The sequence below is a fragment of the Anastrepha obliqua genome, chromosome 5 (genome assembly GCF_027943255.1).
Source record: "Anastrepha obliqua isolate idAnaObli1 chromosome 5, idAnaObli1_1.0, whole genome shotgun sequence".
NCBI lineage: Eukaryota > Metazoa > Arthropoda > Insecta > Diptera > Tephritidae > Anastrepha > Anastrepha obliqua.
The window spans coordinates 77,908,026-77,930,888 of record NC_072896.1 but is presented as its reverse complement, the minus strand read 5'-3'; the positions used below and the strand labels follow the sequence as shown (position 1 = coordinate 77,930,888).

At 35.4% G+C, this 22,863-nt stretch overlaps 1 protein-coding gene across 1 annotated transcript; it reads right to left on the bottom strand.

Annotated features, from left to right (window-relative positions):
* Positions 1-5,824: 5,824 nt before the first annotated feature.
* LOC129249451 (Golgi phosphoprotein 3 homolog sauron) lies at positions 5,825-22,523 on the bottom strand. The gene is made up of 5 exons (XM_054889279.1): positions 21,811-22,523; positions 8,301-8,428; positions 7,995-8,113; positions 7,763-7,938; positions 5,825-7,697 (listed from the first exon to the last, which is right to left on the bottom strand). Exons 1-5 carry the CDS (start codon positions 22,027-22,029, stop codon positions 7,449-7,451), a joined length of 891 nt encoding a protein of 296 aa, XP_054745254.1. The 5' UTR covers positions 22,030-22,523; the 3' UTR covers positions 5,825-7,448.
* Between the last annotated feature and the right edge of the window lie 340 nt (positions 22,524-22,863).

The window sequence follows — 22,863 nt, the reverse complement described above, 5'->3', positions numbered from 1 at the left end:
AGAAAAGGTTTTTTCTAATAGTAGTCGCCCCTCGGCAGGCAATGGCAAACCTCCGAGTGCCATGAAAAAGCTCCTCATAAAAATATCTGCCGTTCGGAATCGGCTTAAAACTGTAGGTCCCTCCATTGTGGAACAACATCAAGATGCACACCACATTACTAAAGTTATTCACGAGATACCGACTGAAGCTCTACAGCGAATCATTCGAAATTGGTATTTACGGATGGCCTAATTACGACGCACTTTCGGCCAACATTTGAAAGTGTCTATTTTTAAAAAATGAATGGCATGAATGGCTCTACACAAAAATAATAAAGATTGCCCAATCAATTCGAATTTTCGTTGTTTTATTTCAATTAAAAATCCGATACCTCTAAATTGATCACCCTTTAGAATCTTCGCTTGACGAACATAAGTATGTATGTACGTATATACATATGTTGAGCTAGACGAGTTCAATTCTGGTTAAGTAGAAATTTAACTATCTATACTATCCAGGGTCTCACAAGGCAGCCGAGGGTCTTCGTCTGCTAAGGGTAAACGTTGGACTCCGATAACAGCATTTAGAGGTCGAGCGCTCGAGAAGATGGAAGGAGATATCTGATATCACTCCGCTTCATTGGGAGCAGCAACCGTCAGCGGAGGGTGAGGTAATTTTCTGTAAGTGAGACTTTAATACTCGATCAATCGTTTTTCCCAAACGTCTGAAGTGCCAGACAGAAAATGAAGTGGTCGTCCTCGCGTGGCTCGAACCAGTGCAGCCGTAAAAACCGTTCGAGAAAGAATTCGCAGAAACCCCCTTAGAAAGCAGAAAAGCACCAAGGAAATGAATGTATTGACCAGATCCATGTAAAGACTAATTAGAGATGATCTCTGCACGCCTTCCGTCGCTCAACTGGTCGTCTTTTGACAACGCATTTGAGGAAAATTAGACACGACAGGTGCAAGCAGCTTCCTCGATGGCACGCGGTGAACGGCCATGAAATTTTTTTTCCCCCAGATGAGAAAATGTTCGCTGTGTAAGAAGCTTTTAATAAGAAAAACGACAAAATCTATAACTTCTAAAACGTAAAAAATGTTCCAAGGGTTTAGCGTGGCCACCATCCAGCCTTTGTAATGATTTGGTGGGTAGTACCTGTGAAAGACGTTACATCTCTTCATTTCTGCGAAAAAGGCTTAACCCCTTGGCAAGCTTAACCCAAGGCAAAAGTGTACCAGGAGGATACCTTGAAGGCGTGGTGAAGCAGTTGAGCGGTACTCTCTTCAATGGAGATCTTTGGATTTTCCAGCGAGATTCCTTTAAGGCAAAAACCACCCATTAGTGGCTAAAAAACAATATTCCTTGGTTCATAGGCGCAGAAGATTGGCCGTCTGGAAGTCCAGATCTGAATCCATTGGTCTTCAGTTTGTGGTCAGAATTGGAGAACATGACCTGTCGAAGACCTCACAGAAATTTGGAGAGACTCAAACAGTCTTTGGTTTGAGCAGCGTCGTCAATATCCATGAGAACCGTGCGGGCTGCAATAAATGAACGGCCCAATCGTTTGTGATTGGGTTTGTGATTCTATAAAAACGGATTATAATTTCATATCTATGTATAACGGACTTAACTTGTAACAAAACTTATGACAGGACTAAGTGAATGCTATAGAAAGTAGTAAAAGATCTGTTTTTCGATAATTGGTCTAAGCCTATAAAAAAGTTGGTATTTCTTGAAAAATTCTTAAAAATTGTATCACAGAAAAATTATTTTGTCGGCTAAAACTTGCACCGTTTGCGTGGTCTTACGGTAAACTGGCATAGTAAACCAAGTGATCGGACATTGAATAGGAACGTTTTCTGAATAATAAATCAGCTAAATACGACGCAAACGATGGCTTCCATTCTTGCACGAGCTGTATTTTATAAGCATATCAGCCAAAATTCTTACCTAAACTTTTTCACCACGCAGTCTAAGGACAAAGGCCAAAAGCTTGAGACCGATGGTGGATCGACATTTGAGCGTTTTCTGCAACACTTCGCTCTATGAATTTCGGGAACAGATTTTTTAAAGTAAATTTTCACAATTTAATATCGTTGTTCTGACATTAAGGGGTTATATACGTCCAGCAACGCCAAACATATGATACAAGAAAAACTGTTTTTAGAAGGGATGACAATAGAAATAAATGTACAAAATTGTTTATTAGTACTTAAACTTTATAAAAAAATGATTTTAATTTTTCTTTACTAAAATTAGTATGTAAAAAATCACGGCGACCCAAAGTACAATAAAAAAGAAATTGCTCCACGGTCTGCATCATTTCTCCTTAAAATGTTGATGGATCTGTAAAAAGTAAAATAATTCTTGTAAAATAAAGTTGTTGTTATAGTCCGTCGAGACGGGCTTTTTAATGTCGACAAATTTTGCAATTTACGGCTTTTAAAAAAGTATGCGTTTTACGTCATAAATGTCACACTTTAATTTATTTATTTATTTTTATTTATTTAATATATGAAAAATAACAATAAATTATTATTTTACAATAAAAGGAGCACTAGCTGCCTGGGCTTTCGGCTCAAAAAATCAAATCTATAGAGAAGTGTTTCCCCTCGAATATTACAAAAAAAACCGCATCAAAAAATATTAAAAACTGTCTGAGTTATCATTCAGACCGTGCCGGAAAAGTAGTTTCGAGATAAATGAGTTTAAAGTTTGAGGTACAGGAACGCGCGGACCGCTTCTACCTAGTTAATGGGCTGTAAAAGCTATAATATTGGGAATTTCCGCATGAAAATTTCACGGTATATTCTTAAGATGCTATACTTTCGAAATATCGACTTTTTTATGTATGTAACCCCTTAAGCTATCCATCCTTACTGAACAGAAATGTCAAACAGTTGCACAGTTTGCCTATCTCAGCTGTCAAACCATAGTTATCGATATCGGTAGTTCTCGTACAGCTAAAAAAAAACACCCTATATATCAAATATAAAAAATAACTAAAAATAACTTTTATATGCGAAGTGAGCGGGGGAGCTATTACCCAAATAAGTGCAAATAAAGACCAACTCTCATTATACCAAGGGTAACATTGTACCTTGACTTTCAAATGCTTACCCAAGTCATTTTGTGTGCGAGGTAAGTAAAAAGACGGACAATCCCATTGAAGTATGAATAGGAAAACGGGACTTCCAGCTGTTTAGCATGAAAACTTCGCACGAGTATTACCTCTAACTTCCTTCATTCGTATGTTTGCTGCGTTTTGTTTCCCCGTTGTTAGATCATCGAATTTTTTGAAAGTTTCGCTCATTCGACTTTGTCTTTTAAGAAATTTAAAGCGGAGTTCAGCGTCCCAGTGGGAGACCATTCCCCTTTTTCATGTACAGATCCAGATGTACGAGTATTACCTCTCAATTCTGGAAACAAATCAGTATTGCCAAGCTTTAGTTCGCATGTTTGCTCTTTTTTGTTAGAGCCAAATTTTACTCATTCCTCTTTGCCTGTTAAGAAATTTAAAGCATCCTAGTGTTAGAACACTCGCCTTACTCGCCGTATCTTGCACCATGCGACTTCTAATTGTTTCTTAAAGTTAAAGTAAATTTGCAATCCAATAAAAACGAAGCTATGAAAGAGAGTACAGCATGCGTCCTAAAGGAACTAACAGAAGAAGACTTCCAGCTGTTTTGAAAAATTCTCATCGAGTGTTGTAGATATAAAGAACGGGTGAATGTTGATGGCGATAATAAATAAACGTGGAAGCATATTTGAAATCTTAACAAAATGATTACATCTCCCGTTACTATATAAATTTGTATCCCGTATTCCCACTTAATAATCGTTAAAGTTACATATATCTCCCTACCTACCTGCCTTGTTGTTGTGACAGCATAAAAGTGAAACTTCTTAGGCGTCGATGGGCGAGCGAGAATGGAGAGTAAAATTTCAAGGCCGTGCAACGTCTTGGGCATTTTCGTTACGCGAGAGAGAAAAAAGATATAACGTAGAGGAAAAGGAGAGAGAGAGCTATACCTTATATATATCTTAGATACACTTTAGTCTATTTTTTCTGAGTTTTTCCTTGTGGTTGCTAATTTCTAGTGAGAAATAATACCGCCTACTTTTTGGCGCTTGTTTGGTGGTCCAAACTTATAGGAAATATGTTTTTGCTGCCTACTTTTTGGCGTTTATTTCCGTTTCCTGACTAGTGCTTTTGCGTGCTATAAAGTGCTATCCATTCCGGCGTCGGATTTGTTTGTATTGCCTTCCGGTAATTTGTGCCGCTGCTGCGGTCCTGGAATCGCTGCGTTTGTGCGTGTGATAAACGCTCGGAATAGTGCGCGTTGTTGCCACGGTTTGTGTTTTTTGTAAATTTTGTCTATTTGTATTCTCAGCATATGTTGTGAATTTATTTAGATATATATTATTTCTCTCCTCTCTCTCTCCCATTCTCTCTCGGGTCTCTCCCTCTTTCTTTGTCTGCCTTGAAAGTTTCAGTTCTGTTATGTGTACTACGCTACACGCACCTTTTTATGGAATGTTGCTGAAATGACAATACTTGGCCGGGTTTGAGCCCAGGTTGTTCCGGTGACGTTGACCCGACAGTCCAAGGGTATACCCCCGATCGTTTCGTTTGGTTTCAAAAGGACTGCCTCCGTGTCGTTGGAATGAAAATAATTGTTTCCATCTTACTCGGCATAGCAAAACAAACACGAAAAGTGAGAGGAATATTTAGTTGTTGGAAGATTTATAATTTTTGCAGTATACAGACAGACAACCAATGGAGTGCGTCGGAAGTATAATAGGTTCCTGCTCCCTCAAAACTTGGGCAGAACCAAATTTCTGCTGTACTTGTCAAACGTGAGTTAAGAACTATTGGTTTTTCATCACGGGATTTATTCCACTCTATGAATAACTCTAGCTTGGGTTAGGGATTTTACTTTGGGTGGCATATGCTTGGAAAAAGATGTACGCTGCTATTGTATAGCCGTCTTCAAAATCTGTGCTTTGGCAGAGTGATCCTCTAGGAACTTTGGTCACATGGAGGAACTCGGGATTTTCCACATATTCCTATAAATAAAGAGTTGGTATTTTAAAGTAATTCATATTTTAAAGCAATTTAAAATAAACTTTTGAAAACTATCAAAATTTGTCCGAAAAATATTTACCTATAATTTTCATCAATCCCAACTGATTGGAATGAAAAATTGAGAATTTGTGCAAAACATTTTTCCAATAACTAGTCGCTGCGTGAAGACAATAATTTACTATTCTGAGAGGTTATTTCAGTAAAGAACTTAATCGTTGCCCTCCAAACTGGCCTTTTATTATTTATCCCCATCTGGTTGCTCATTCAGTGAACGGCTTGACAATATTATATTTTGTAAGATTAAACCAAGCAAACTAATGAGAAAGAAGTGCCGTGTGTTCAATTGTGAAAGCACAAATTAATATAAAGCCGCCAAATGCAGTTTGTTTGCGTTTTCATGCGGAAGACGTCGTGGTGCGCGTATAAATTCTTGTGTTTGGTTGTTTCCGTTGCTTTCGCCCACTCTTCCTCTTCACAAAAAGTAATTCCCCTTCCTTTTGTTTGTTTATTCATGGCCTTAAACGACACAGCGAATTCGGAAGGAGTAACCATATACTCTATCATCCTTGGCCATAGATTTATTCGCATTTTTTTACTAAATGTCTTACCATAGTAAATGTGTACGCCCTTTTGAAGGAAACAAGACACACAACGTAATAAAATATAAGTTGTTTTTTTTTTGTTGTTTTGTGTAGATGTATACTATGTACCTCTCAAATGTATTTTATTATTCAATTTAATTATCTCTCTTATAATTACTTCGATAATCAACTCAGTTTATTTATTATTGTTTGAATTTTCGTCAATGGTTATGCCAGATGTGAGTGTGAGTATGTATACATTAAGACATGTGCTCAAAATGCATTGAATATGTCTGTATAATAGTTAATATGTAGGTACATATACATACACTTATGCATTTAGTTATGTATTCAAGTTTTCTAAACGCTTGTGTCGCAAGTTTTTGCATAAGTCATCCGATTTTTAGTTTGTCTATGTGTGTGTGTAAGTGTAATAGTTTTCATTAGCTCAGTTGTTTATTGCTTTTGCAGTGTTAGCAGCTTTTAACCAAGTGCAATACTACCAACGTATAAAAATTTTAGTTTTGCTTGTGTTAAAATAATCCATCATTTTTGAATTTCATAAGTTGTTGCATACATATGCATTTGTGTAGATAAAATATTTATTTTGAACAAAAATTGTGTATACGTACTTATTAGTAACTAGCATGGGAATGGGGCAATTTTAAGCATAATTTTTGAAATGTATACATTTTGGAAACCCTTTACGGTCAATAAAAACGTCAAGGAGTGTATTTGAGAAAAAACTTAACTTAATTACATATTTAAAACATTAATCAAAGAAAGAGCATGTGAAATAGAAAACAAAAAATCAACACAATCAATTAATAGAAATATTTAAACATTTAAGTTAGTAAACAGCAAAAAGTGGTTCTATATTTTATGACCCTCTTTCTAGCATTTTGTCATGCAAATCTTTTTCACTACCCATAATTCCAAAATTAAATAGGGTTTTTTACATTTAGTGCGTAAATTTTGTAAAAAAAAATGTCTGCTTACTTTTTTTGTGGCTTACACTGTGACATCGAAAAAATTGCATAGACATTTAGAGCTAAATTTTGCATATTAACCAAATTCATAACCAATGCGCGGGAGTTCATGCAGAAAATTTGGTTAAACTTTTCCATTAAAAAAAACCTTCCAAATTATGCTAATACTCAACATATGTATATGGAATTTGTATAGACTTTACTAATTGCTTAAACAAAATACTAAGTCTGCGTCGTGTTTTCAATTCATCATTTTTATAATTGTTATTTTAACTATACAAAATTTTAAGGTCAATTTAATTTTTGCATTTTCATTATTTTGTCTATCTTGCTTACATATACATATACAATATTATATATGAATGTATATATGCATGTCTGTGAGTTATGCAAAAAATTATGGGTTTCTTTTTTGTTTTTTATAAATTTCAGCGTAATTTGTCTACATGACTTCAATTTAAAATACTTAAATATTCAAATTTTTCACTTTTCATTTGTTTTTCAAAATGTTTATCTATTTTCGTAAAATTATGTATGTATGTATATATTTATTTTTATAATTTTTTTTCTCTCTCTTTTAACAATGGTAAATAATGGAAAAGTATAGATTTTCACAAGAAAAAATAGATAATTTTTATAATATAAATTTATTCATCATAATTATTTTCATATATTAAAAAATCCTTTTTTTTCTTTTGGGTTGTGTCTCTGTATTCTATATTGTGTATGTATGTTTATGTATATTTACGTGTGGCATTGGCAGATAACGCGATTGCTTATCATTCAATCCCATAAAAATTAACAGGATTTTATTTACTGAAAGCCATAAATACGGCCCAAAGTATTTCGTTTGCATTCGGTTTGGCCGCCTCCGCCTCAAAGTCCAAATCCAACAATTCTCTCACACGCTTCATGGCCAATTCATAGTCATCATCATTTAGCGGCGCAAACGCATTCTCAATTACATCACTAGCGTGCGCCAAAAATATTAAGGCCAGAATACGTTTATCCATACGCTGCGGATCATTGACCCATTTGGAAAGCACGGCATCTTGTATCTAACGTAAAAAGAGCCCATTGAGATGAGTAGTGCTTGTGACTTGCTTGATCTGTGAGAACTTACCTTTTTCACTAAACGGCATTTCACCACATTGTCGCTTAGCGGGTGTGTTGTCATGTCGAAAAGTAAAAAATTTTGTTTTTCTGTCGTAAGCACACCCTTCTCAACCAGATTCTTTGCCAATCGTTCGCGTACATTTTTCAGTTGATAGCGTAATTTCAAAGGGTTCCATGTTTCGCCTGGAAAGTGAAAGACGTGAAAAATTTGTTGTAAAGGAAAAATATCACTACATTACCGCTCAAATATTCAATCCAACTTTGCACAGTTTCTGGTGGATCTGTTTCTTTAATATGTTTGAGTGCCTCGTCAAGCAGCACATCACCGGTCGGTTGATCTGATTTTAAAATTAGTTTTCTGAAAGCGATAATTTAATCGTTTAATGACTATTTTCAACGTAATAGAACAATTAAATTTTGAATTCTAATTAGTGTGCAGTTTACTAGCGACAACTCGTTTTATTTATTTTCATTTTTTCATGGGTGTGTATGCACCAGCAATACATATTCATATGTTTCGTTAATTGTTTTGTATTCTTTATTACCTGGAACACAAGCCTCGTCGGCGCATGCCTGTTTTCTCCATCATGACACGTCCGCGCAATCCAAGCTCAATGAGAATGCAACCACGCAAGCCACTCGATATGCAATCATTCCAAAAGGATGTGTAGCCCTAGAAGACAAAGGATCAAATTCAATAGAAAAATAAAATAAATTGCTGTTGCAGTTGGTTTGAACAACAAAAATCTTTACTATGACATCAATTTAAATAAAATCAGCTGTGCATAAATTTCACACTCACTAGTGTTCGATTGCAAGGTGCTTCGAATACAAATTTATTTTAACAATACTTTTTTTTGTGCTGACAACTCTTTTCCGCTTGAAATCTTAGCTGACATTCAGTACCATAACTCAGAGGAACGAAGTGAATGGTCTGAGTTGCATTCATTGAAAAGCTAAAGATCAGGCCTATCTACTATATACAGTTTCAATTTCAATCACGAAAGACAAACAATAAAATATTTGTAAGAAAACGAGGTGAAAAGTTCTGTTCTGTACTGCTTTTCAATATTTTTGATTGCACAATAAATGTAGAGCCAAATTCCAGAAAAGTGAAAATTGTTGATATTTGTATTGTTTAATATTAAATTAAGCGGCCGCCGTGGATTAACATTAAATTACGGCGGCCGCCGTAGCCGAATGAGTTCGTCCGTGACTAATATGCGGAAGTGCCCAGATTCGAATCTCCGTGCATGCAACACCAAATTGCCTAGGCAGGCAATGACAAGCCTTCGGGTGTATTTCTGCCGTAAAAAAGCTCCCTGTAAAAATCATTTGTCGTTCGGAGTCGGCTTAAAACTGTTGGTCTCTCCATTTATGGAACAACTTCAAGCCTCATGCCACAAATGAGAGGAGGAGCTCGGCCAAACACCTAAAAATGGTCTAAACGCCAATTACATATATAAGACAAGGGCTGCAAAGTCCCTGGCCCATCAAAGAAAACACGTTTTTTCTTCGAAATTAGCTTTGTTCATCAACGTAGTTTCCAATGCAATATGCCGATGTGTTATGTAAGAACTTCTTATATTTCTACATTTTTTTGCCTAAAAATCAATTTGTTCTCTTTGCATACAAAGAAAGTTCAACCGAAGAATTTATAAACAGCTTCAGATAAAAATATTTATAAATTTAATTGGTATTCAAAATTAGAAAAATTCAGAAATTCATCACTTAGTTAACCCTAGAAGCGCAATCTACATACGTCGTTAATATATAATAATAAAAATAAAAATTTAATTTATTAATTAATCAAATCGCTATTATTACGCGTAATTTTTACGTGATTGGACTTTAAATCAGCAAAACTATGATTGGGCTTCTAGGGTTAAATCTATAATATAAAGATGAATGTCTGTACGTTGTCTGCGCATCACTACGAAACGACAACACCAGTTGACGTAAACATTTTTATTCATTCATATTTTTACCCAATGAAGGTTATAGGCATGTTTTTATGATAGAACTCCCTTCCCAGAGCCCCCAGGCCGCACTCTCATTCGTCACTAATAATCGAATATTTGCTTAAATTTAATCTAAAAAATCTTAGTTTTTCCTATTTCCCACTATTTATAGCACACTCTAGACTTCATAATCCGCATAAGCTGTTCAACTATGATCCAAATGCAAAGTTCAAACACGGTTTGAGATAGAAAATTAATAAAAATAATTTTACTTGATATTTTTCTGATTGGTTGTTTTGATTTTATTCAACGAGGCATAGCAACGGATGCCGGGTATCGTAATATTATTATTACTATTAATAAAAAATTATTCTATGAAATTATTGTTTGTAATTCTTTTATATACATAACCTAAGTCCCTCAAAACTACTCCTAAGCGAGCGGGGCCGCGGGTTAAAGCTAGTATACATATAAGACTCCATAAACTAGAGAATCAGAAAACATTTGAGTTGCTATCAAACTTTACAAACACCTATACACAGCGCAAAGGGGAAAATTGCTGATAAGAACAGTAACTAAAAGTTTTGCAGCATTGAAAAATGTAGGCGAACTACTTAAAATAATTAAAATGACTTCCCTTATAGCAGCGACAAAAGTTCGCACTTTCGAACAAGTTTGTAAAACGCGCTTTTGAACAAACAAAAAAAAAACCATGTCACCAGAGAGTTGGTGCGGAAACTACAACAAATAGAATTTACAGTGGTTTTCCCACAAATAGAAACACCATGAGTAAAACAAATTATGTGGTAATATTCTTTAAGCTAAGCTTGCTAATTTTTATAGTAAAACAGACAAATACACACATGACAGTTTATTCAACTCCCCTGAAATCATGTTTTTGGTCCAAATAGGCCTGTAGAAATAATAGTTTTTCTAATTGTTATATTTTACAGCTGCCAAGCTGCTAAGTGAAGAAAACACAGGCGCCGCAGAAGCCAGTATCAAAAAATACGCAGACAAACCCATTCGGCGCTGATTAGCTGAATTGAGCTTCGCGGTTGGACTAATTTTGCTGTTAGATTGGGACCTAAATCCACATAAAATTGTACATACTGGTGCCAGATATGTTGGCCCAACGACCGAATTTTGGTCCAAGCAGCTATCCTTTTTATCTCAGCGTCAAAGTGCTCGGCCAAGCATCTGCAAAAATTGATTGAAAATTGGCATAGCACCTAGCTTCTTTCGTAATGAGAAAAAAGTCCTCGTTAGCGGTGGTGTTGTTATAGCAGCATACACATTCCCTATGTAGAATGCCGCTGTAGTGGCAGCCCTTGGCCGAATATAAATCAGGGTTGTTCCTGTAAAGTAGAACAGACTGTCGTGGGAGCGCCCGATACCGTCAAAGGGTCCTGGGTACAGAGCGATGTTAACTGCAGACTTTTTGAGCCGACACATCGACAATATCATTATATTCGAGCTGTGGTTCCAAAAACTCGGCGCTACATGCCATACCATACATGTGACAGAACGCTCGGAGTTCTGAAAGAGAAATTCTACGACTAGGTCATCTCACGTCGAACGTTCATCAAATGTGTGACAAGATCATGCAACTTAACACCGCGCAGAATAATGCGGCATATATCGGACCGAGTCATCAAAAACTCTCCCATGTAGAGCACACAATTGTAATACAGGGTTTGATTGAAAAGTAATGAGCCTTCCCGCGTGGAGCGTCTGCCAAGCGATCAACCGAATCGGCTGGTGGGGGAAAATGATCGTTGGACCTTGCCCTTGAACCCTTCCACTAGAAACCGGTCCCAGTTCGCTGGCAACAGCGGTGCAGTCAACATCGCTCCGTACGTGAAAGCTGTTTTAAAAGTGTGTTAGGATTTTGCAGTGGCGAAAATGCAGCGATCGTTGGAGCAACGTTACTCGATCAAATTTTGCGTAAAGCTTAACAAAACGAGTACCGAAACCATTGGGCTACTCAAGGAGGCTTACGGGCTGTCCAGCGCCCAGGTAAAACGGTGGCACAAGTCGTTCAAGGAAGGCCGGGAGGACGTCGAAGACGAACAGCGATCTGAAAGGCCTTTGACGACGCAAACAGACGAAGATGTGAACCTCTTCCGCGCCGGAAAAGAAAGCTGAAGGGGAGGCGTTTCGACTCCGTCGTGGCGATCCAAAAAACTGTGACAGCCGAATTGAACGCGATTCCGGCGGATGAGTTTATAAAATGTTTCCTGCAGTGGAAGGACCGCTACCAGCGGTCGCTTAAGGGTCCTATTTTAAAGAATATTAGTTGTATAAGGCAAAAGGTTTAATAAAACTGCTTAAAAAAAATAAGGCTCATTACTTTTCAATCAAATCCTGTACAATTTCTTTTCGTTAGTTTTTCTAATTATATTCTCAGCACTGTATAGCAAAAAAAAAAAAAATTAAGTAAATAAGCCTGCAAAAACCTGCACAACACACTTAAAAAATCTGTTTCTTGGGTAATGTTTTACTTGGCTTGCAGACCTATGTTCGGTTTTTCGAATCTAGTTGTGGTTGTTTATAAAACAGCATAAAAAATTGGACGAAAATGTTTACGAAATGTTGTTAAAATTACCATCTATAGCCTGCTATGGTTTCGGTCGTTCCGGTTTCGTAGCAAAAACCCTCATGGGAACCTTAAAAACACTAACCGAAATAGCTTTACAGTCAAACCAACTTCATAATTTTTCTTCTAAAATAGCTGCTAATATTTATTTTTTGTGTTGCCTTATAATGTACCTAAATGTGGGATCGAGCTAGCGGTGGTGAAAAGAAATAGTTATATAGGATAAATATTTTCGTTAAGATTTCATTTCTTGTCGTGGCAAATGCGTGAAGTTTTTATATACATTTCACAGTTTGAAAGAAAAGAAATAATTTTCATGCGGGAAATATGCCAAGAGAAACGCAACTATCTACCGAGGAGCGCGCTAGTATTATAGCTTATAATGAATTGGGAGCCTCAGCGCTAAAAGTAAATCGGACTAAAAATACAATCCACAACTTTTTGAAAAAACCTGATGGATATGGAAAAATTAAAACAACTGGCCTAAGATTGACGACAGGTGTAAGAGAGAGGGAGATAAGACGTTTGGCTGTCAATAAAAACATTAGCCCTAACTAAATTAGATGTGAGCTTTCTCTCAGTGTTACGAAGAGAAAAATACAGTAAATTTTGAGTGAAAAACGAATTTAAAATATCAAAAAAAAACTGGCTAAACCGAAGCTTACATCAGGCCATAGAGCAGCTAGACTCGAATTCACCGATAATCATAAGTTCTGGAACGATGAATGGCAGCCCATAATTTTTAGCGACAAAGAAATGTAATCTCGATGGACCTCATGGTTGTCGGAAGTATTGGAGAGATAATCGCGAATTAATTAATTATTTAATTTAATATTAATTTGGTCCCATATATCTATTTTCTTTTACGCCCTTGAAAATTATAAAATTTTTGCAATAAAAGGCAGAAATAAAACCTTTAAAATATTTTATTCTTAAGTTTGTTTTCTTCCCTTATACCGAAAGATAAAAAGATTTAACATCTGAGTATTTTATATTTAGCTTAGTGTATAAACAAACTATCAAAATTTACAAATACAAAAATAGAAACAAAAACCATTTTTATACATGGTGAAAAGATGTTTAGAAGCGTGTTACATAGCAGACTTTTATTCAGCTCTGAGCGAATTTGACAGAATCAGCAAATGGGCTGACGTCACTTAGGTCACGAAGCGGTTTGTTTACAAAAAAACTGAGATTGTGTGAGTGAAAAACGAAAAAAATCAACCAATGACAACACTTCGTTGCCATCTGAACAATGGCTGATTGGACGAGTGTGTTAATAAGTATGAAATTATCGTGCAAACTTCGGCTGGTGGTAAGATTGTCTTAGTGGTGTGCGAAAAAAAACATCAACACAGTCTTCACTCATGTTGCTTCATTGCTATATGAACAACGACTTATTGGACGAGTGTGTGAATACACGTAATATGCTCGTACAGAAATCGGCTGCGGAATCTCCCAAGTGACTTAGCAGCCAAAGTTCCCTTCACATTTTTTTCACCATAGCAAACCTGGTAATCTATCATCCTTGATTTTTATATCCCGTTGTTGTTGTTGCAGCATATTTTATATTCCGTGTTTTCCGTCGGTGGCTCAGAATCTCTCTCGAACTCTTTTAGAACCCTCCAATCTATAAACATCATCTACTACTTAGTTCAGTATATTTCCCACAGCAGTCCGTTCGCGTTGCCAGAACGACCTGGTTTTATATCCGGCCAAGGGCAACAACAACAAACATCAATCACCGAATTTGCTCAAATAAAGCTAAGCAAAACAACATTAGACTGAAATTCAATTTGGCATACTTGAACACTCCTCCGGCCGAGATATACCTTGCCCAGCCGTTATGATTATTTTTATCTATGTACATGCATGAGTGTGTATATATACATACATACATTATTCATACTCAACCAATTGGTCGCTGCGTAAAAAACTTTTTGATAAGAAAAGAATGGTAATAGGTTAGCTAAGCAGTGCATAAGAAGAAGAGTTGTACAAATAAATTAATATAAAAATTATACATAAAGAAGATATATAGTATATATATGCACATACATAGATGCATAGTTCTTATTTCCGAATTATTTTGAAATATTGAAGTACATAATAGTGAATAATAAAATTGTATTACTTATTTACTTTTGGCATAAGTCGATATAAAATTTTTGTGGTCAGGCACTAAATTATTTGGTTCCAAGGCAATATTTAATCAATTAAACTCTCATTGTCATAACCTACGATTCCATTTTAATAAGGTTAAATATAAATATTAAGCTTTTCCTTTAAAGATCAGGATTTACTGACTTAAAGGTATTTATTGTCAAAGTCTAACAAGTTATCTCGCCAAGAATCAATCTATATTTTTAATGTTTTTAAATTAAAGCCCACATTTTTTGTATGGCAGTTCATCATCCTCTACAATACGCCTGCATTCTTCTCGACAGTCCGCTTTCGCTCTATGCTGTGAGATTTTCAGATTTTCATCGTTCGTATATCGTTTTCTACGTCTTGCAACCATCGTCTCATAGTCGTATATTAACCAACAATACCCGTCACAGCTCGTTTTGCCATTGTTGTTATTGCAGCAGTATAAACATTCCTCATACTCGTAAAACCGGCTGTCCTGAGAACGAGCTCGTATTGCTCGTGAAGGTCACATAAGGCTGCAATAATTACGCTCAGCTTCAGCTTCAACTCGATAATAAATCCCAATGCACCAATCATATATACACCCTTTTTGGGTGTTTGGCCGAGCTCCTCCTCCTATTTGTGGTGTGCGTTTCGATATATTGTTCCATAAATGGAGGGACCTAAAGCTTCAAGCCGACTCCAAACGGCAGATATTTTTTATGAGGAGCTTTTCCATGGCAGAAATACACTCGGAGGTTTGCCATTGTATGCCGAGGGGCGACCGCTATTAGAAAAAACTTTTTCTTTATATGCCCAATATATCAACGAATCCGCTCAGCCTACTAACCCATCTTCACTCATCTCTCTCTGGCTCCAGTTAGACAACGTAGTCTTCCCAGAAAATTGTCTTGTCAATATTTATTAGAGCACCTAGAAGGTCTGAGTTATGCAACTACAACAACCATATTATCTGATTGTTGTATTTTGATCAAAACTAACAATTTTAAATACTTATTTCTGACTTAATCGATTTTAACTGCAAGTTTCTATTGTTGTTTTAGTAGATAAATGTTGTTGTTGTAACAGCACAAATGTTTTAGAAATGCTGTTGGAGTGACAGTCCTTGGTCGGATATAAATTTAAATCGTTCCGATAACGTGGGGAACGACTTTTGTTGTGTGGGAGTGCTGCTAAAGTCGTTTGCAAGATCTTTCGAGGGATTCTGGTAGTGTAGACTCGAATGTCGGATATTATTACTATTGTCTTTATTATTATTATTTTTATTACTGTGTTTATTATTATTATTATTAGTACTAGCATATTATTATTATTATTATATTTATGTGTGTTTTTTAGTGCAAGAAGACAAAAATAAATATCAAATAAACGTTAAACAAAAAAAAATAATAAAAATAAAACAGACAGCCGCCAACCACTTCCAGTACGATTCAATAATGAAATAACCATTTAATTTTAATTAAAACACTTTTTCCATTTACTAATTCTTACATATTCACAATTATTATCTATTTTTACATAGTGTTAAATAATATTAAAAATGGTAAAATTAAGCAAAAATCAAAATATAGTTAATAGCTTTTCAAACGTGTGGTACTCTGATAAGTGTTAAACTAAATTAATTACCATACTCAACAGTACCATAACGAGTTTAGCTCGTCATTGCTCAGTATGGCATGAAAATCTAATGACGAGCTAAATTCTTCACTTTCCCGGATGAGGTTAATTAAGTAAGAAAGACGACCTGATACCCACAGTTTCATTTGGAAGGAAATTTGATGTCAGATTTCCATTGCGCGAGCAATCCAGAATGCATGCAGGGAGGTTTGACGGATATTTTCTATTTACCGATAGGTTCAAGAATGAAATAGGGTCTGCAGCCGTACCAACCATTAAACGATAGTAATAAGTATCACTATGATATGGGGGAAATGGCAGCTGTTTTCCAAACGGAAGTTTATGTCATCCTGAAAGTAGTCAAATGGATAATCGAGAGGAGATGAAGCGGGAAACAGATTGGAGTTTTCAGTGGCAGTCAGGCTGCACTGAAGGCCCTGGAGAACGCGAAGCATACCTCAAAGATTATTCAAGAATGTAAGAAGAAGCTTAATTCTGTCGCAAGACAAAACAGGCTTGTACTTATATGAGTTCCAGGACACTACGGTGTTCAAGGAAACGAAATTGCCGATGAATTTTCCAACCGTGTATCAGCGGTTCCGCCACAAGAGCCAGAGCCAATAATCGGAATCAGTTCAGCAGGAATCATGAATTGGATCAACGATTATGTAGACAATCTACATAAAGAGCAATGGTCCGGTCTAGAACGCTGCAGAACTGCAAAGTGTTTTGGGTTCCGATGTCGTGAGAATGAGTAGTACTCACTCTCTAAAACTGGAGGATATTTACAGATTTGCCAAAGAATCTGGAAAATTCTCACAAGACTAACTATCTCTATCTCTGTCTCTATTCTTTCCTATCTCTTTCTCTGATGCTTTTTTCCTTCCCTCCTTGACTATCTACCCTCTTTCCAGAGCTTTAAATACAATGAGCTTATTAGCCTGAGTGTTTTAGGAGACACCAAATCTACTGGTGCTCTTTGGCTCCACCTTTTCAAATTTCAATTTTCAATTTCAAGTAAGAAAATTAAAATCAGTTCACAGCTACATAAAATTTAAACTAGCTTCAGAACGAAATAAAAACTTATTCTTGATTTGATACAGGGTGGCGCACGAATCGTGCTACAAAAACAAAACGTAATAACTTTTTTCTGTGTGAGTAATCGGCTTTTTTTTTTATTTTGCAGATTAGTATTTAGATTTACAAAAAATGGAGGCTTGGGATACCGAAAAGAGGATTTGGATAGTGCAGCGGTACCATGCTTTGCAGTCCATCATTTCCGTCCAAAGGGAATTTAGGCGGGAGTTTGGCGGCACTCCCCCGAGCAGATGGACCATTAAGAGGCTGGTGAACATGTTTGCTGAATCTGGAAGCATCGCACGCAGACCGTACCATCGAGATCCCCATGTTCGGGTCGAAGCCACAATCGCGGCTGTAGCATCGTCAATTCAGGCAAATCCAAGAGTTTCGACTCGTAACTTGTCGGCGCAAATTGGAGTTAGCAGACGGTCATTGCAGCGGATAGTTCATGATGACTTAAGCTTGTTTCCGTACAAAGTTCAAATCACAAGTAAATTAAACCCTCTGGATTTGCCTATTCGCCTGGAATTTTGCCAAAAAATTATTGAAATGGCCGAAGAAGACAACAACTTCATAAATTGCTTGTTTATGTCTGATGAGGCCCATTTTGATCTAAACGGCAATGTAAACAAGCAAAATTGCCGTATATGGAGTCAATCAAATCCGCAAATACTCCATGAGATGGAACTGCACCTAGAACGAGTCACAGTGTGGTGCGCAGTTTCATCAAGGTGCATTGTCGGGCCATACTTCTTCGAAGAAAACGGTGTAACAGCGACTGTAAATGGGGACCGTTATTTAAACATGTTGAAGGAGTTTTTTTATCCAGAACTGCGGCGAAGACGTATCCCTTTTAACAGCATTTGGTTCCAGCAAGATGGAGCAACTGCACATATAGCCAGACCGGTTATGGAGGAGCTCCAACGAAAATTTAGAAATAAATTGATATCCAGAAATTCCACTTTCCGCTGGCCCCCAAGGTCACCTGACCTCACTACACCAGATTTTTTTTATGGGGTTATCTCAAACAAGAGGTGTATAAAGCAAAACCAAGTAATTTGACTGAATTGAAGCAGTCCATCACAACAATAATTGAGGCGATCCCGACTTCAACCCTTCAGTGCGCAATGAACAATTTTCTCATCAGGTGTCGCATATGCGTGAATGAGCATGGAGGTCATTTACGTTCTATTATTTTCAAAACATAAAATTGAATTATCTATACAATAAAAAAACAAAAAGTTAAATACATTGATTAGAAAAAAAGTTATTACGTTTTGTTTTTGTAGCACGATTCGTGCGCCACCCTGTATATCAGACAAAAGATAATTGCTTCACAACGGAAATAGTTTTTGTGTTAAAAATAAAATTATTGTGATAAGGTTAATTTTTCGTAAACTGAGTCAGTTATATCGCGTCAAATTAATCAATTCGTTATCACTATTATAAATATATAGATACTTGGCGAGGAAAACTATTTGACTTTGACAATAAATAACTTCAAGTCAGTTAATCCTGATCTTTTAAGGAAAAGCTTAATATTTCTATTTAGCCTTATTAAAATGGAATAGTATTTTATGACAATGAGTATTGAATTGATTAAATATATCTTCAGAACCAAGCAATTTAGAGCTCGATTAAAAAAAATATATGTCGACTTATACCAAAAGTCTACGAAAATACACTTCTCACAAAAATTAAGGGAACAGTAAAATTTCCTAAATTTCTTAGTGATTTTTGAAAAGCTGTATCTCGGTGAAAAATGGTCGCATAGAGTTCCGACAAAAAGCACTTTGAAGCTTTAAACGTCTAGTTTTAAGACCTTTGAGCAAACATTTTTTTATTTAACGGTTATTTTGTAATCGTCAGCTAAAGGGCGACACAAAAATTTTCGAAATATTTTTCTGTTTGTTTTTTTTTTTTAATGCAAGGGCTTGGCAAAATTTTTCCGACTAAAACTAGCCATACAGTCAACTAGCTTGATTATTAACTTCAATTTGCTTTTTTTGAATTCTCGCTACGATCATTTCTCTCTGAGATATCCGCATTTTACGAAAAAGAGACCATTTTATCTTTGATCATTGATATCTCAGCAACTAATAACCCCACAATAAATGGGGCAATGGTTTTGTAAAGTAGAAGAAATTTCCTATAAGATCCTTATTTAATTTTTTGAGAAAAAAAATTTTTTTAACCTTAACGTTGGTTTGAAGAGAACACAATTTGCAAAAAAAATTTGTTCATCAACAATACTGATTTTTGTTTTTTTTTTTGCTTAGGTAACATAACGATGACGCAACTTAGAATTCATTCACAAAACACAAGTTTTGTATTAAGTTAAACCATTTTTTGTTTTAGTATCACACTTGGCAATAATAATAACTTCTATTTGTACCATATATTCAGTTATAAACATAAATATGTACATATGTATATAAAATATATTTACGTAGTCCATAAAATATGTTATTTGCATTCAAATATTATTTTAAATTTATTTTTAAACCGATCCCAGTTTGTTTCCATTCAAGTAAAAAAAAATTTTGCGACCATTTTTACCAAAACAGTTTGAATTGTGTTACTATTTGTGTGTTTTAAATTGTGAAAAAGATAAATAAATATATTTTACTTCGCTTTTTTAGTAAAGTATCCTTACAGTTTATTTATAGAATTACTCGCATTGCATCGCAGAACTTACTCGTACTTGCAACTAAATTGATTATGGAATCACATAACATTCACTTTGGAGTCTCCACTGATTTGTAATATATTTTGTAATATATGTATGTATGTGTATGTGTATGTTTCGTATCGACGTGCAACAGTATTTTCAATTTCAATAGAAAAACTCAAGCATGGTGCAGTGATTGAATTTTTAAGAGCAAAGGAAACTTAAGAACGAATTTTCAAAGCGTATCAGGACTTTTCGCCGTCAATTATGTATAGTAGTACAATAGAAAGATGGGTTGCTGAGATTAAACGTGATCTACAAGCCTTAAAGACGATCCACGTCAAAGACGTCCAAGAACAGCAACAACACCAGAAATCGTAGAAAAAATACAGGATATTTTATTGGAAAAGCATCGAGTGACTGAAATGGAGCAAAATCGCCCAATGCGAAAGTAATTTCGTTTGTTGATTATTTGTAAACTGATAAAGCGATACATTCTGAATATTATTGTAACCTTTTAAACCAGGTGAAGGAAAAAAACTCGTGAAAGAGACATCACCAGAAAATGCACCGTGTCACAAGAGCATTTTGACAATGGCTAAAATCCATGAATTAAAATTCGAATTATTGGAGCATCCAAAGGATTCACCACATTTGGCCCCTAGCGGCTTCCATCTGTTTGCACACCTAAAAAAAAAACGTGCGAGGAAAGCGTATGACGAGGTAATAACAGCCGTGGAATCATACTCAGGGATGGGGTTCATAAATTGGAATCTCTTTGGAGCAAGTGTATTGATGTTCAGCGAGACTTTACTGAATAATAAACTATAAAATTGAGTTTTTCTTATCGAACCGCCAAACTTATTGAAAAACCTGGTACATTAACATTTGGTAACACTGATGACGCGTTGGAAAACAAATATATTTTTTATGCAAATTAAAAAACAAAAATAGGACAATAGTAAAAAATATTTAGTGAAGTTATTTGCATTTGAACATTTGTGAAAATATTTAGCATTTCGTTGTTTTTGTTTTTTAAGAAGAATTATTAAATGGGGTTCTGGGACGACCATTTATTCGATCCTAAATTTGGTACTATAAAGCTTCCAATAAGCATGATCTTTGGGGATAAGCATGAACTTTCAAATTAGATGAGAAGCTCGACAAAAAACCTACGCATTAGATATGCGCATATACATACCATATAATATATTTTTAATACTAGTATGTACTGCATTTTAAATTAGCAACTACAATTTTTTACTTTTGGTTTGTTGAAACAAGTGTGCATCATATTTTCACACGAAAAAATTTCGTATATATTATTGCAGATTGCCATAACTTATATTTATGGTCACTTTTCTCATGTAAAAACCGAAAGTGGCATTGTTTTTTTATGAACAAATCTATGCTACTTTCAGCAACTGTCACATCATAATAGCCAAATAAAGAACACATTAAAACTTCCATCCAACTAATTCCATCACAGTAAATACTATCCAACAAGAATAGGTAGAAAGAAGAAAAATAACAGAGGAACTTAAAGTACAAACATTCAAATAGAAACAAGATGTGTCGACGTTGAATGTTAGCGTAGTCAAACTGTCAACCACATTTATAAAACAGCTGCGCCACCGCAGCAAACGCAAAGTAGTGGCATACAAACGTTCGTCATTACCATCATAATTTGATACGTTAAAGGTAGATAAATAAGAAAACTGGAAGTAAAAGTGAAGAACGTGTTCTTAACACACGAAAGTCAAGCATTGATAAAGCAATTTTGCAGAAAAACTCTATGAATTTACCAAAAGCACTACTGATAATACAGATGAAGTCATTAGATATACCGATAGTTGGTATATGAGTCCCCAAAGATATTCCCTATACATTTCATCGTAACCAATTCGTTACCGTCGATTATATATGTACAATCTTAAACAGACTTGCAAAATATCGCATAAAACATACATACATACCTCTTTGTCTTTTAATCCCAACAGTAAAACTTCTTCCATCAGTGTTAGACGTGTCTGTTTGGAATCACCATCATCAATATTTTCCTCCTGATCTCTATTACTGTTGTTTAAATCATTATCTTCATCCGTTGTGTTTGCATTTTGTCCGTAGGCACCACCTTCGGCGCCATTGTCCCGTGTTTTTACGGCGCGTCTCACCAAACCATCACTTCGATTCATTTTATATGTAATCTTTTTTTATTGCACACGCGAATGCTCTTTTTGTGAATTATGTTTAATATGTTGCTGTTTAAATAACCTTTTTCTGAGAAAAATACGTAAATTCCATTTAACGCTATATTTGCAATTGGTGAAGTGGCGCTCCGCTACGATTTTGCTTTACACCTTTCCTTTGTTGCTGTTATTACTGTTCCTCCCTTTGCTATACTGTTTTCGTGTCACTTAACCACTTCTAATTATTTCGTTTTTATTCTAGGTATTGTACAATATTAAAAAATCATATATGCACATTGATAGTTATATTACGGGACTCTTTAGGAAAACTACAATTTTAATGGTTTTTCGCGATATTCTCCAAGCAATGGAGGAAAAATATTTTTCGTTGTAAATTTTTTCCTCCTCTACTTTCTGACATTTCCTTCCACGACGAAAAACCTTTAACAGTCAGTACTGCCAACTTTTAACCAAATGTATGTCGTTAAACAGCTGTGCTGATTGGAAAAGATCAACGACTAATAACAAATGAATATTCGACAAATATACGTTTTGTTAAAATTTAAAAGTTTCGACGAATATTCAAATTTGTAATATTTCTGTTTTCAAATGAGCTGATATGATACATATTTTACATATCTAATTATTATTAATTTTTTATTTATTTATTTATATGTAAGAGTAATATATATTTATGAATAAGCAATACACTAAAATTTGGCAAGAACGCTGGCTACTAAGGCCCTCGGCTCTAGATTTATACAAACTTATAAGACTATTTTAGAGATATTTTACATTAAGTATTAAAAAAAACTTGGTGATATGTTGGATGAAAGTAAC